A 16,731-nucleotide genomic window follows, 5' to 3' on the forward strand; every position below is an offset into this window, starting at 1 on the left:
GAATATTATTTATGGCGACATGAAATATAATGAAGCAGCGTAAAGGCCTTCCTTTGCTGTGTTCAAGCTGTCGAGCAGCAAATGGCGCCTGCCTGCCGTTTATTTCAAGATATCCATCTCCTGGAATTCCTGAATGCCGCATCGCCAAGGAGGAGGAGGATGGGATGGGGCACAGGAGCAAAAGCACAGGCGGGATCCACTGAGAACATGAGTCAGCTCAAAATGTAGATCGGGATTTGGACAGGGGCCACAAGCCGAGGAAATGAAGTTCATCACAAAAGAGAGAGAAAAGGGAGGAATATCCAAAAAGCCAAAAAATTAAAGAGAGAGAGGAAAAGGTATGAGCAATATCTTAGACTAGTGAATGGGGAGGATGGAAGCAATATTATAACACAGGATATGCCCAGCTGAAACAGTTTGCTTGAAAGATGCCCTACAATAAAAGAACATTCTTCAAGCGCACTGCTTTGGTTGCTGCTATCAAGATAAGAGACTTCTTTTTTGCCCCAAGGAAAATAATTGTTGAAACATGTTGGGCACATCACATTATCATAAGTATTTATTTCTCAAGATCAGTCTCAGGTCTTGCCGCTCCTCCTTGCTTTTTGCCTTTTTAAGGGCTAAACTAGCAGTGAAATGACAGGCCCATGATGGGATTTTTTAACACTTAGTTCTTTTATTAAAATCATCCCAGAAGGGGGACAGGTTGGATCAGGACCACGATACAGGCAATTCCATTGACCCAATTTCAATCTTCCCCCCTCCCCAAGCTGCTATCAGCTGGGAGAAAGGTACAATACAGGTATGGTACATAGACATGTTGGAAGTTGCCTTATACCGAGTCAGACCACTGACCCATCTAGCTTAGTACCGTCCACAGTGACAGGCAGCAGCTTGGTTTCAGGCAAGGAAGCTTTCCTGGCCTTACCTGAAGATGCAATTGAACCTGGGACTGTCTGCATGCAAAGCAATGCTCTACCACTGAGCTCTGGCCTTCCCACAAGTAAACCTGGGTTCAGCCCTAAATATGTTGGGAGGGGAGCTGTAGCTTATTGGGAGAATGCATGCTTTGCCTTTAGAAGATCCCAAGTGCAAGGCCTTGAGCAGGGGTCGGCAAGGTTTACCAGCCAATGGGCCGGATCGCTCCCACAGAGATCGTCTGTGGTCTGGACTGGCGCTGCGCAATGCTGAACATCATGCCTGCACAGAAGCGATTTTCGGCATCTGGACATGCGCAGACACGATTTCCAGCGCCACTTGGCGAGTCCCTGCGCTGTGCTGCGCTGATTTAGCGCAGCGCATGGGGGGCTTGCCGAGTGGGCGGCTCAGTTCAGGGGTGGCTCGTGGGCCAGTAAAATGGTCTTCGTGGGCTGCATCTGGCCCATGGGCTGTACGGTGCTGACCCCTGGCCTTGAGCAAGCCTTCAGAATTCGCAGCTCTCTGAATTTTTCAGTACAGCTCTACAGCCAACTAATGTGTACAAAAATGCACATATTAAGGTAATGTAAACACATAAAGGCATATATTAGTGAAAGTAACATATGAAAATTAATTACATCAGAGAATATTGCTTTCAAAAATTTGTATATGGCAAAAATGCTTACAAAACATCTATTTTAGAAGAAATTCACACTAAAATGTGGCTTAACTTTCATGACTTTCTAAAATAAATAAATATATTTGCAAACGGATGTAGAACTACAGGGAAGTGAAGGTTGGAAGAATGAGAAACTAAAAGAAACCAAAATTGACAGATTCACCCATCCCTACTTAGAACAAATAGCAAACACCCAGTTCCCTTTCTCCAAAAGGGCCATACTAGATATTTGCTAGGTATGTAGCATGTTGTTTTCTGTTAATTGCAGGCATTTATTTATCAGAATGTCAAATGTGGGGAATGGAGGCTTACCTCTTTACCATGCTGTGATAAAACTGGAGATTTCTATCACCATCACCCCACCCTTCATGCAGCTTGGACCCAGCGGGAGTGGGGAGTCCCTATTGGCAAGAGAAAAGGGGATTTGTGATTGGCTGCAACTCCTTGACACATTACTTCTGTATCTTTGGAGGCTGAGTATGTCTTGAAGGAATCACCAGGTATCAATGCATTCATTTGATCCCATCTATTTGCATTAGGCAAAGAAATGAGACTGACAATACCTCTATTCAGTCATTCTACCCATCATTCAATTAAAATTGCAGGCAAGAGAGAGTGCCTGCCTCTCTATTGCACCCTGCACCCTGAACCCTGGACCTGACTACTTCCACATATTGAATGAGCAAGTTCTGGGTCAAGGAGTCTGATCTACATGAACATAGGAGCCAGCACCTAGGGGCCAATGTCCCTTTGCCCCCCATAAAGTATTTGAGGGAGCTCCCCCCCCCCCAGTTGATGGCCACTGCCATTCAGATGGTGTGCATCTTCTGATTATGTGTGGCGGGGCTTACCTGCCCCCCCATATGTTATTCAAGTTGGTACACCTGTGCATGAGGAAGTATCCCACACCCTGTGGAATCTGAATTCTAAACCACGCAGGGAGCCTTCAGACATAGAAGCAGGTTTCCTCTTCAGGCCTCCCCGCCTGACACATGGAAGGCAGCAGGGCAAGTGACAAGGATATGGCAGAAGCAGAAGGGCCAACAAACATTGCTACATTTTTCTGCTTCACGCAAATAGGGTGAATGCCCTAAAATGGCTAATGTAGAACACGAATCCACATGAATGATGGTCACCTCAATTAAACTGGTAGGGCAGCTTCTGGAATTGTGGGGACTGAGAAAGCATCCATCTTGGATCAGCCATATCCCTCTTTCCGCAGTTAAATATTGCTGCACAGAAAAAATAATAATTACATTTCTTCACTCTTTTTTTAGGCCTTCATAGGCAAAACAACAACAAAAAACCCCAACCAGTAATAGCATGACCTACAGTAAGCAAGCTTTCAACTGTCTGTTTATCAGCTCTGTCCCTTGGGCCTATCAGCACAAACAGACCACCCACACGAAGGCCTCAGAAGACCCTGGCATAGACTCCAGATTTCCCTCCGCATTGCTCTGTTTGTGTGTGCATATGTGTGCCAAAGCAGATGGACTGACTAGCTTGGGGACTCGCTGTCAGAGGGCTGTGCTGTCTATTTACTACACAGCCCTAGAGAACAGCTAAACAATTTTATTTCTGTGTTTACAATTGTGCTGGCCAAAAGCTAGAATAGAAGCAAGCGTATCACTAATACACACGCCCACACATCTGAGTTGAGGGCCCTGGACTGGACCGCACTGCACTAAAATGATACCTTCACAAATTGGGAGGAGGAGGAGGTGGGGTATGTTTCTATAAATATACAGAGAGGCTCAGCCACTGCCTATCCCCAATGTGATCCGAACTTGATTTGGGAAGGAGGGTTTGTGGGCTCTCTGCAGCGACATCAGGCCAGGGTGCTCTTTTCAGAGCCTGCTAAAAACTTTTTTGTTTAGGCATGAAACATGTAAAAGCGGACATAGCTTTTGGAAATTTCCGATAGTCTTGGCTGACCACTTAATGGGTAGTATTCAGTGTATTGCTATCCATCTGTGCAAGGATCTCTGCTTGTGCAACAGAACGTTCTCCCCCTCATCTCCCCGCACGCCCCCTCAATCTGTTTCAGGGACTTTCCCAACCCCCTGGGAGCAGATTTGGGGAGGGCTGTGGGAGAGGAAGGGGGGGAAGTCCCCTTGTGTAAATGGAAATCTGTGGACTGACAGGACATGGTAGTTGAATACCATCAGTATTTTTCCACATGTAATTTTAGCTTAACTGCTGATTTTAATTATATTGTGAATTTTTAAGAACTGCCGGATGTGGCAATTATAACACTCTGTACAAGATTCTGTATGGTGCTTAATTGTATTTTTAATGCTTCTTTTACTTTTTATATATTGCATTTCATTGTATTACAGTTTGAATTCTACAGAATTCAAATTGCCGTACAAGAAAATGTGATATGAGAAACCCAAGAAGTGATAAAAATACAATTAAAAACCAAGGTGAATGTTTAATGTAATGGATATGCCGTTTCTTGTCTTCAACCACAAATCCACAGACATGGCAGAGACTACCTGAACGCAGGTCATGGACTACTGGTAGGTGGTGGACCACAGTACGGGAACCCCAGACCTATACTCACAAAATGAGCTGTGCCACACGTTCCAGGAGAAGGCTGAAAACTCCAACCCACAGTAACATCCTCTCTCTCCTCTCCCTTTTCTCTTTTCCCCAAACCAGGTACATCTGAATTGAGTCCGTTCTCTGACCCACGCCAGTTTGACCGGTCCTTTTCTGCATTACCGGGCTTCACTGAGACCAGGATGCATTACCCCGGTGCAATGTCGGCAGCCTTCCCTTACACAGCCTCACCTTCCGCCACTGGAATTGGTGGCATCAGCATGACCAGCATGCCCGCCACCACTCGGTTCCACCATACCTACCTTCCTCCACCATACCCCAGCTCCACCCAAAACCAGAGTGGACCTTTCCAGACCAACCCTTCCCCTTACCACTTGTACTATGGCACATCATCCGGGTCATACCAGTTCTCCATGGTAGCGGGGGGAGAGCGCTCGCCAACGAGGATGCTTCCCTCTTGCCCAAGTGCATCAGCTGGAAATAACTTAATTAATCCTAGCCTTGCCAATCAGAATGACGGCGTTGAGGCAGATGGCAGCCACAGTAACTCACCTACAGCCATGACAACTCCTGGGAGGATGGATGAAGCTGTCTGGAGACCGTACTGAAAGAGGACTAGGAAACCAGATGCCTTTCACTCTTACTGAATTAAAATGCCCAACATGTGCTATGTTAGTTGGTCATTAGAAAGGAGGCGATAATGAAAAGGAGCCGTCAACAACTTTTCCCAATGCGCATCACATTGCTCTTGTAGAAAATATAGGTTGTTAAGTTAATTCATCAAATGGAGACTGGAGATGGGCTGAACTTTGTATACATTTCAAAACAAAACCCTCCCTCCCTCTTCTTAAAGTTCCTCTTGACAAATCCCGATTGTGTACGCAATGTACATAGGAATGTACAGATTGGAAATGCTCTGTTCCTTTGTAGTGTTGTGGCTGAGTGTGAAAAGCCCTAGTCAATCATCTCAAAGGTCATGAAATTTTAAGAGTGAATGAATGAATGAATGAATGAATGAATGAATGAATGTGTTTAGCTCTTCAGATACTGTTGAGAAAGATATGTAAAGCCAAGTTAACATGAGGACAGGACCAGAATGTCACCATGCCCTGCACCACACTCTTTCTATCATTCAGTGGTGGCCTTATCAGGAGGCAGCATAAGGTAGTCACATCAGGTGGCGAATCTGGAATGTCAGGATATGCTGGAAAGTTCTCCTACACAAGTTCCATTGAGGTGAATGCAGTTGCTTAATCTTTTAGCAGGGCTCGTACGCCAGGGGGAGGAGCTTCTCAGATTTGACTGCAGTTAATTTAGTACTGGGAAAGGGTGCTATTTTGAATTTTCTGCTTTATACTACCAAAATATCGTACGCCAGCCGTGAACCTATATGGCCATTTAACTACTACTCTGAATACACCAGATTCAGTTGGTGGGGTGAGGAGTCATGAATGGCAGCACATACAGTATCGCAACAGGTGTGATCCAAAAGCAGTAAAAGCAGCTGGAATCATGCTGGTGATCTGTTCCTGAGTGGGTTGTGGGCAGGGATTTTGCTAGGTACTCAAGGAACAGGTTCCTGGCACAAATTTGCATTTGATACATTATATACATAGATATAAATTTCTGAGCAAATTATGATGGTAAATGCAAAGGGCGTTACCAGCAGCATACTCAGCTAACTGCCCAAGAAGCAACATCAAACAAGGCTTTGTTTTTGTTTCATTTTTAAGGGGGGGGGAGAGGAGGAAAGGAGGTGGAGATCTGGGACCAAGTGCAAAAGACCTGAGGCTCAGACCCCCAATGCCCCTGGCTGTAGGTAGGGGTGGGGAGAAAATTCAATTTCACATTTAAAGGTGAACTTACATAATTTGCACTTTCTGAAAAAATACAAGAACCCAAACACTGTCATACCTCAAAATTTGAATGTCTCCAAATTTTATAAAGCAGTTCTCCAACCAGGTGATGTGTGCAAAATCCATAAAGAGTCCACCAAAATGCTAATATTAGTGAAAATAACTTGCAAAAATGCATTATATTAGGGGGAATTGAATTACTAAATTGTGTATATAGACAATATTAGGAGAAACTCAGAGTAAAATGTTGATGAATTTTCATAAGGACTTAAAAAGAATTTACAAACTTATGTAGAAATGTGGAGAACTGAGTTTAAGATTGGGGAAAATGAGAGGAACCAAATTTAGCCCATCCGTAAATTACCGTATTTTTCGCTCTATAACACGCAGATTTTTTCTCCTAAAAAGGAAGGGGAAATGTCTGTGCGTGTTATGGAACGAATGTGTGGTCCCTGGAGCCGAAAAATAAGGCAAAAATCAAACCGCGCTTCAGGGAGAAGGGAAGCCTGAAGAGAGGAAGTGGCAGGTTTCCTGCATTCTGCCTCAGGGTCTTACTGCCCGCCCTCTCTGTTTCGTTACTGTGTTTGCTCAAACGGAACAAAGAGCAGGGGAAGCCCCTCCCCTCCAGGCAAGTAGAGGGGGAAGCAGAGCGTCCGTCCTTCTATCCTCTCCCTGCTCCGGAGGAACAATGTTTGTGAAGGGAAGAGAGATTACAGGTTCGGCTTAAAATTCTGATTTGACTTCCTGCTTTTTGTTTTTGGAGACACACAGCATTCAAATATGCTTTCTTCCATTTAAAGAGAGAGAGAGAGAGAGCACACGCTGGCTGGCTTGTGTGGGTGGGTGGGGGAAAACTTTTGCCTTCCTTTCCTCACGTTATAGCCCTCTCCTGCATTCTTAGCCTTCTGTGTTTTCCCTTCCCTCCCCACTTAAAATGTGGTTACAAAGCATGGATCCACATGGATCCTCAGGATCTTTGCATTGGGTCAGCCAAAATTCACCATCAGAGCACATAGCATGTCCATGGCTACAGCCTGTCCCCCCAAAAAAAAATCATGCACCCACTGTTGCCTGGGGCTGCAATGGTGCAAAAACGTGGTTAAAAAGTATGGGTCCACATGGATCCTCAGGATCTTTGCATTGGGTCAGCCAAAATTCACCATCAGAGCACATAGCATGTCCATGGCTACAGCCTGCCCCCCCCAAAAAAATCACGCACCCACTGTTGCCTGGGGCTGCAATGGTGCAAAAACGTGGTTACAAAGCATGGATCCACAGGGATTCTCAGGATTTTTGCATTGGGTCACCCCAAATTCACCATCAGATCACATGTCTGTGGCCACAGCATGAAGCACAAAAATGATAAGTCCACTGTTTCATTCAGAATATTTTTTCCCTTGTTTCCCTCCTCTAAAAACGATGTGCGTGTTATGGTCAGGTGCGTGTTATAGAGCGAAAAATACGGTAGCCCTTCTCTAGTTTTGGGGCTGAATCTAGCCTTTCGTCTTCACCAGACAGACAAATGGTACATTCCAGCTTCCTTTATGAGCCTATGCATTCATCACCCAGTTGCCCTGTGCATGCTGTACCCTACCAAGGCCAAAGCTCTGGTTCTCATTAAAATATTAAACCTGTGTCTGAGGTGTACCACTTTAGACTGCTGCTGGGGACTTACATTTAGATGGTCTCTCACTAAAATAAAGCATTTCTGGGAGCAGAAAACCAGCATATCGGGGATAGGTATGGAGGAGAAATTTGATTCAGTTCATATTTAAAGTTGAATATATCAAATTTGCACTTTCCGAAGCAATAAGAGAACCAAAATGCAGTCATCCGTAAATACTTGCACTTATCTGAATTTTGTGATGCAGCTCTGCAACCAAACAATATTACAAAAATGCATATATTATGGGAAAGTGTGTGTGTAAATTAATTTATTAGTGAAAATAACATACAAAAATGCATTAGGGGAAATTGCTTGAAAATGTGCATTAGTCAAAACTAAAATGCAGATGAATTTTCATGAGGATTAAAAAAAATATAAGAAATTGCTTCATAAATATGAAGAACTGAATGTAAAATTGGAAAAATGAGAAAATGAGAGTACCAAAATTGACAGAACCTTCCATCACTAATCAGAGGGAAGGTTGACTAGAACCCAGCATCTAAGGGCTGTTCACAAGAAAAGCCCCTCACAACCCAGTGAATAAAAGAGGAATGAATCTGCCCTCCCCTGACACTGATGGTGCCATTGGCCACACTCCTCCAGAAGCCTTTCAAAAGACACACCTTTAGTCTGAAAAGACCCAATAGCTATAGGTCTGTTCCACACAATCAGGAACCTTGCATGGCCAAGCCTTGCCAGCTGCACAAAGCAGCCCTACTGGGCATGCAGCAGAGCTTCATAGGGCCCCTTCAGACCGTGTGACCCCCCCAGAAGGAAAGGAGTGCAGCTCAGAAGCAGAGTATATGCTTTGCCTGCAGAAAATCCTGTGTTCAATCTCAGGCTTTAATTGAGAAGGAGTTGGAAAGACAAATGTTAGAAACCCTGTAGAGTCACTGTAGATAGCAATGAGCTAAATGAACCAAATGGTATTGGGGAAGGGGGAGAAATCCAGTTCAGTCCACATTTTAATGCAAACCCTACCTAATTCGCTACGTGGACTGAACACACAGCTATCCTTCAAAATCCATGCTTCTCTGATTTTTGTGATTCGGTTTTCCAAACAAAAAATGTGAACAAAAATGAGTTTATTTGGGGGAAGTGTACATCATGAGATTTGAATTGCAAATATGTATCTATTCGGAGAAATGAGCAGCCATACGCTGGTGAAAGCAAACTAATGTGGAAATACGGTGAACTGAACTGAAGACTGAAAGAACTGAGAGGCACTTGCCTGTATAAGGCAGCTTCCTATGTTCCTATGCTAATGAGCATGTCACTGTCTGGGTCCAAGGCTAGCAGCAACACTCCAGTTCTTTCCTGTGAACATCCTCCTTGTGTTCTATACAGATGGAATATTTTGGTATAGAGGAGCCTTCAGTCATTGAAGCCCCGACCAGCAGCCTGATGGGGTATGACCCAGACACCAGTTTACCACCCCAGTGCATGCCAGATCATGATGAAGGCCTGTGGCTCAGTAGTAGAGCATCTGCTAGGCAAGCAGGAAGTCCCTGCGGGCATCTCCAGGCAGGGCTGTGAAAGACTCCCTGTCTGAAACCCTGCCAGACAGTATAGAATTTGGAGCTTGATGGAGCCCAGTGATCTGCCTCAGGATAAGGCAGCTTCCTATATTCCTCTCATCCGAAGCCCATGGAGACATCTATGTTTAGAGCCTATACTGTCCCACTTTAAACTCCTAGGTATGCCGGCCTGGGTTCTGACAAGAGGTGCTTTAAGGTAGGCAGGTATTAGAATTGTGAACAAGTATCTTACTGCTGATTTTAACAGAGGTTGTAAAGCAAAGGGCATGATCCATCACCATAGCGGGATCATGACAGGGCATAAAGGACTCCTCCTTCCTCTGCACATGCGAGGCATCACATGAAACAATAGTGCAGTGGAACATTTTGAAGCACCAGAGCCCATCATGTCAGCTCCCAAAGCCACACGCCTAGGGAGCATCCAAACACCCAGTTTATTAGGAACAGCATGACTGCAGAATTTCCTGTGAGTAAGCTCCATTGAATCCAGTGGTGCTTATTTTGATTGCTTAGATTCAAGTGCAAAACACATTGAACCTAAACAAAAGATCTTACACCAGCTGAAATGCACCTTTAGCTTTTTATTAGAAATGCAAACAATCTTGCAAAGAGGTATTATAATTTAAACCGCTAGCATGAAGTAGAAACCTTATCAAAGAAAAGGCAAGATGTCTCCAACCTCTGCTTGGTTAGGTTCTTCATTTTCTGATTTCCTCTATGCTAATCTGTCACAAGCAAACTTGAAAGCCTTGTTATCACTTCATTCACTTCCACAAAGCAAGTTGGATCCATCACTTAACCCATGCTCCAGCACACGGCAGCATTACTCCAGCTCTGAAAAGGTCTCCCCTGCAATTCCTCTCTACTACCCCACTGACCTCAAATGGGAGACTGCAATTCCTTCATCATTGTACAGACCAGACCAAATAAAATCAAGTGCACACACACACAGCCCTTCCATTGGTGGAAGGGAAGACACAGGAAGTTTGATGCTCCCCATTTGGAATAATGGCCAATGTGCTATGGTGTGTGGGAGAGTGTATGTCCAGGAAGGGGGAGGAAAAAAACAGAGGACTTTATTGGGTTCTATAAACATCCCTCTGTGCTCATGTTAAACCACATCCTATATAGGTCACTACATATTAACATGGCTCATCACACATTTGACAAGCCCATTATGTGTATTTGCATCTGGTGTAAAATGAACAACCCCAAATTGTTTTGGTGAGAGCTTGTTTTTAAGTAACTGCTGGCTGCCTCTAATAGAGCCTTGATGGTTTTTCTCAAAGAGGAAAACCAAAAACATTCAGGACTATCAAGTGTGTTCTCGATATGCACTTGTAAACCACATTAGGAAGTGCAACCTCTGTCAGCCAAACCCTTTCAAGTTAATGATGGATTGTCATGCACAGGTGTGAATAAAAACACATGTGTTTTATGAAAGCGGTCAAAAATATTTGACCTGGAGGATTTTATTTTATTTTATTTTATGCTTTGCACTATAATATGCTTCTTTTTTAAAAAAAATGAAATGCACAATTGCTTGTACAGTAAAATATTTTGTTTGGTTCAAGGAATATTTAACTGTAAAAAGAATAAATCTACTTTGGTCTTTATTTGTTATAATAATATAATTCTTTTTTTAAAAATGTTGCTGAAGGATCCTATTTCTTAGAACTTGTGTGTGGAAGGTTTTTAATTGGTTGGTTGCTTTTTAAACAGAACAATAATTTGACTAGAATTCTTTTTTTAAAAAAAACACCTCTGCAATCTGTGTTTAACACAGCAGAGACTGGTTTGTTTGTTTGTTTGTCCTTTCTTTTTTCCTTTTCCTTTTTTAAAAGGAGCTGATTTTGATTATGAATATTTTAAAATGTATTAATAATATTTAAAAGGTGAGGGTCTGCACAGTATTCCACCCCTACTTACTGGCAGCTCTGTTTTGAAATGTAGCCTGCCCAACTTCTTTTACATGTAGCACTTCTGTCCATCTGGGATGCAGATTCTGTTGCAAAATTCAACAGTCCCAAACCAAAGTTTGGTGAAAACATGGAAAGGTGTTTTGTTTTTGTATGTTTGAACAAGCTTACCTTGCCACCTCTTGCCCTTCCACCCGGGCGGCGGCTACTCTCACTTGATGCAAAATGGAGATTCTCCACCTGTGCTTTCTGCATCAGCAGCAAAATGGCCTCTCATTCCATCAGCCTCGTCTTGCAGACTCTTGGGAGCTGAGCCAACCATACCAGAGTGGTTAGCGCTGCATTTCCCTTTCCTAGAAGACAAATAAAAGGTCCATGTTCTTTATCAGATATACATGATGATATTGCTAGGTGTTGCGTGTAATCATTTTAATGCCTTGCCATGTGGAATAAATAAATGTACGGTTACTGATGGAGAAATTGGCTCTTGGCTGTTGACTCTCACCCAGTGATGCTCCTTCCACTGAAGTGAATGGGGATATCTGAATGTACAGAGGCCAGATGCAATTCCTTGCCAATCGTGTGTATGATTCCAGATTCCACATGCCCATTACACTGCACTGAGGAGTGGGCTTCTGGTGGAGAGCAAATGCCTGTAAGTTTCTGCATTGTTGTCTCAAAAAAGGCAGCAGTCATGGCCAGGGATAGGCACAACAATCGTGCCTCTCCATGCTGGTACATCTCCTTGCCAAGGGCTCAAGGCACAGGGAGCAGGGATATAGCTCCTTGCCAAAGACGCAAGGGAGCCTGTGTATGCCTCTGGTCACAGCAGTACATCAAACTAGCAGTGTATTATCTTTCAAAGTTGAATCACAACTTGGGAGAAAGGCGGGATATAAATACACTAAATAAATAATTTTCTGGGTGGTATTGCTGCTGCTGTTTGACGGCTGAACGCCTAGCATGATTAAAAGTTCAGACTCATTCTGCTCACATTTCCCCCATTAAAAAATCCTAGAATTACTAGGAAGGGTTCTTACAGGGATCCAGACCCTCTACTTTCCATGGTAGTCCCCCTTTACTGTCTTTGGAAGGCTAAAATGGGAAGGGGGCTCAAGGAGGTGGAGATGGAACTTGTGATAAATGGAGCACTGCAATCCAAGGGCCCCTGAGACATTTGTGCTGTTGCACATGACCAGTGGGATGGGACTGTGGACCGCATGCACATTTTCACATTGCAAGGTAGATAGGAATGGTGAATCACTGGAGCTGCAAAAACCATGGGAAGTACTGGCTCCAGTGAGTTTTTTATAGTTGGGGTGATGGGGGGTAGCAGGTGGCAAAGGAATTCTACTGAAGCCTGTTGTCATCTACCTGAGGTACGATACAGAGGAGCCTGAAGCTTTTTGCCACTGAGCATCTACATCAGGTGTGGGAAATCTTTGTCCTTGCAGATGTTACTGAAATACAGCTGCCATCTACTACAGCAAGCATGGCCAATGGCCAGGGACGACTGGAGTTCAGGGGGACTTCAGGGGGAGGAAAGGCAGAGACCAGTGCAAATTAACTAGATTTGTTATTTACACTGTCCAAATGCCAGTAATTATGTCAAGCAGGATGAAGAGGGGCAGGAGGAGCCAAGAAGAGCCTGCCTGCTGCATCAGGCCAGTGGCCCATTAATCCAGCATCCTTTCTCATAGCGGCCCACCAGATTCCCATGTTAGGGATCTGAGCACCTCAGCAACACACACACTTCCCTAAGATTTCCTGGGGACCTGTGTAGTAGAATCCAGGCATACTAGTTTTCTATGTTCAGGGACTCTGCTTATATGGAGGAATATTTAAATCACACGAGTTCCTTCCTGCAATTCAAATACAGCCCTCACCCAGATATACCACCTCCATGAGAACTATGAACATTTGTTTGTTTTTTTAATGGACATTTTTGTGAACCTAAGAGCCTAGGTCAGATTGCCTGGTGTGTGTGTGTGTGTGTGTGTGTGTGTGTGTGTGTCTGTTCTTTGTGCTTTAAATACAGTCCATGTGCTGCTGAGCCTCGGGATCTCAGTTCAAAATGAGAGTTCTTTCTGACGCCTAGCAATTATTTCGACCCTCCTTCTGCGCCCTGCTGCATGCCCCATAGCTGCATTTAGAAGAAACCACAAGAAACACTCAAACGGTGAGAATTTTGCTTCACAGTCTTGACTAACGGAAATATGTTTCTAGTGCAGCCACACAGCACAGAGCCACCTTTTTATCACAGCTTCTGGGAGAGGAAACACTCCCCTGGGGTGTGACCATTATTTGTAGGAACTTTCCGTTCCAAGCTGATCCGAGCTTCTTGGAGCTTGATTTAAGAGTGAAAGAGGCAATTAGAGGGGAGTGGGCAGAAGAAAACATCAGAGGCTCCCTTTTGTACACTGAAGGACTTCGCAAACCTTCTCTGTACCATTATCCGCCAGCTTTTGGCTCAGCTAGGCTTCCTACCCCAGAGAGTTTAAAAATCGCTGGGTTAAGCAGACTTTCTTAATTAACTCCCAGTTCACTGGTTTACCAACTGGCGATGGCTAAATATGACTTTGCAAGGTGTGGCAGTTCAGGAGCTGCTCCCCTCCCATGTGCCAAAGCCCCAGGCTAGAGTGGGTCCTCAATCTCAATATTGTGCCACTGATGGCAACCTCCTGAGCACCAACCCAATCAGGCCTCCACTGCTGCCACCCAGCCCAGAATTGCTGATGCCGCTGCACAGTTTGCTGAGCTCCAGCTGGCACCAGGTGGCTGCCATCTTAGATGTCCCAAAAAGCCATCCACACTGTCAGCATCAGAAAATATATTTTACCAAATCAAAGGCAGGAAATCCCAAACCGTGGTCTGTGAGCTTCGTACAGGTGGTCCGTCTGCAGCAGTCTGTGGATTTGTGAAGATGGAACTAAATATTCAGATTGCTTTTTAATTGTACTTGTATTGCTTGAGTCCTTATAGAATCATGGAACTGTAGAGTTAGAAGGGACCACGGGCGTAATCTAGTTCAGCCACCTGAAACCACAGGACTCTCTTTGCCCAATGTGGGGCTCAAACCTGCAACCCTGAGTCTCATGCTCTACCAACTGAGCTATTTTATTGCATTACAGTTTGAATACTGTGCAATTCAAATTGTAGTACAGTAAAATACAACATATAAGAAATCAAGGAAGCCATAAAAATACAATTTCAAAGCACAGAGCATTGCAGAGAACGGCAGAAAAGCTGTTAAGCAGTCCTCAGTAATTTTCCAGTGATCCATGGGGGAAAACCTTTAGGAACCATGGAGCTAAGGAGATGGCCACCTTAGGTTGCTGCAGGTGCAAGGTATAGTTTTTGAATGCTGCCCTGTATGATAAACTGGGTCATTAGATAGAAAGGGGCCAGCACAGTCAATTCCTTGCTGTGCTACTTTCCTATTCACAGGGAGGGTTTTCTGTTTCATTTCTAATGCTAGGAAACATTAGCAAATTGTGAACTTCCGCCTACAGGCTGACGTCTTAAAGATCACGGGTCTATTGCACATAAAGCAGAATGAGGCAAGAGAGTGGGCCATATCACCTTGGTGAAGGTCTCAACTTTTAAATGATGCTACCATATTAAAAGCAGACAAATCCATGCAAACAAACAAACAAACAAACACAAAGTTGAAAGGGGTGCTCTGGCCCTTTTTTGTGTACTTTGCTGGCTTCTATATACAGGGAGTTTAACCAAGGAGAATCTTCAAGAAACTGTGATTTCACCCCACTTTCATTTTGAAGCAGTGTAATTCATTCCATCACCCCAACATGCTACCAGTCCATCTAGTCATGTCTTGCCCAAAACATTTTGCTGGCTGAGGCAAAGGACAAGAAGGAAAGGAGAAAATGCCCCATCTCCCCTTTCCATGTACAGTGGTACCTCGGGTTAAGTACTTAATTAGTTCTGGAGGTCTGTTCTTAACCTGAAACTGTTCTTAACCTGAAGCACCACTTTAGCTAATGGGGCCTCCTGCTGCTGCCGTGCCGCTGGAGCACAATTTCTGTTCTCATCCTGAAGCAAAGTTCTTAACCTGAAGCACTATTTCCGGGTTAGCAGATTCCGTAACCTGAAGCGTATGTAACCTGAAGCATATGTAACCTGAGGTACCACTGTATGGGAGTCAACCAGATTGAGGGCAGCAGGCTACCTTAAGAGGATCAGGGCAGGGGGTATGACATACAGCACACATCTCTCTCCTCTGCCACTTCACCACCATGCCTCATCCCCTAAAATCTGTCACCTCTCTCTGACCTAATTATAGAGGTGTGGGGATGAGCAATTTGATCCAGTTGGCTTTTAAAGCCAAGCCTAACCAATTTGCACTTTCCAAAACAATATGCAAAGCAAAGCACAGTCATCCTTTGACATTTGTACTTCTTCAAATTTTGCAATGCAGTTATCCAGCCACGTTATGTTCAAAATGTTTAAAAAATGCATATACAATGTATTTTCTCTGATGAAAACAGGGCCGCCCTGAGGAAAAAGCGGGACATTCTGAGATCAAATCAGAAACCGATACGGCTTTTGTAAATCTGGGACAGTCCCTGGAAAACAGGGACACTAGCAGGGTCTGCCTTCAAATCCACTGACTAGGCTGGACTTTGTGCCTTGAGGATGAATGGTTTCTTCAACTTCATTCTCAGCCAGAACTTCCCTCCCTCTTCTTCATTCCTGCTTTCTCAAGGGAAGTTTTCACAGACTCGTCTCCATATACACGAGTCAGCCAATGTAAGCTTTGCCTCAGAAGGGAGTCACATCAAGGGCCTTTGAACTTGAATACTGCGCTGCCATTTCAGCAGCTCTAATAACTGCAGTTATTCCACAGGGGTCAGACTGAGTCAGTGGCTTGTGGGGCGGGGAGAACTGCCAACCAGCAAATGTGGACAGTTCTAGAGAGAAGAAGTTGATCTCTGGAAGGGCAGCAGAGGGTGGCTTCTTCTGAATCATCAAGAGAAGGAGGAGAGCCTGGAGGTGTCATGTTCTGCAACAGCCCCAAAACTCCAGCGGTGCAGTAATGAGATTTTTTTTCCCACACAGAGAGAAAGGGATGCCTGAGGAAAGAGTTTCAATTATTTAGCTTTGCAGCAGAGGATTAAATGCTCAGAGCCAGTGTTCCTCAATTAATTCTAGGGTGGGCTAGCCAGTCTGCAACTCATAGGTGTGGCAGAAGGACACCATTAGGCAGACTCATACATCATATGTTTATATGGGGTGTTGGAAGCCCATGTCTTAAGGCTGCCAACTTATTCACCAGCCCCTGCTCCTCTCCCTTTACCACCAACTTGATCCACAATCATAAGCATGTGATCTCCCTCCATGTAACCAGAAAGCTTTGCTGGTTGGCATTCTTTTTCTGTAGAAGAAGCTATCCTTACAAGCACTGCAGAAACCCAGGATGTTTTTCTCTTATCAGTTGGCAACTGCACTAGCCCTGGACTTCCTAAATTGCAATATATTTTTTGGTCTTTTGCCCCTGTCCTGGTTTCTGTGCGTTTAACAGAAGTCCTGCAAAATTAAGAAGCTTCAAGTTTTCCTTGCATGAAGATAA

At 44.3% G+C, this 16,731-nt stretch overlaps 1 protein-coding gene across 1 annotated transcript in view; it reads left to right on the forward strand.

Moving 5' to 3' along the window:
• The window catches only part of RUNX3 (RUNX family transcription factor 3), a 127,612-nt gene extending 118,953 nt beyond the window's left edge, over positions 1-8,659 (forward strand). Inside the window, exons 8-9 of the mRNA XM_082231817.1 lie at positions 4,262-6,383; positions 7,487-8,659. Of these exons, the coding sequence (XP_082087943.1) occupies positions 4,262-4,770 (509 nt within the window). The 3' untranslated portion in view covers positions 4,771-6,383; positions 7,487-8,659. The remainder of the gene's footprint in view (positions 1-4,261; positions 6,384-7,486) is intronic.
• Positions 8,660-16,731: the final 8,072 nt, after the last annotated feature.

This window comes from Podarcis vaucheri (assembly GCF_965113315.1).
Source record: "Podarcis vaucheri genome assembly, chromosome: 7".
Lineage (NCBI taxonomy): Eukaryota > Metazoa > Chordata > Lepidosauria > Squamata > Lacertidae > Podarcis > Podarcis vaucheri.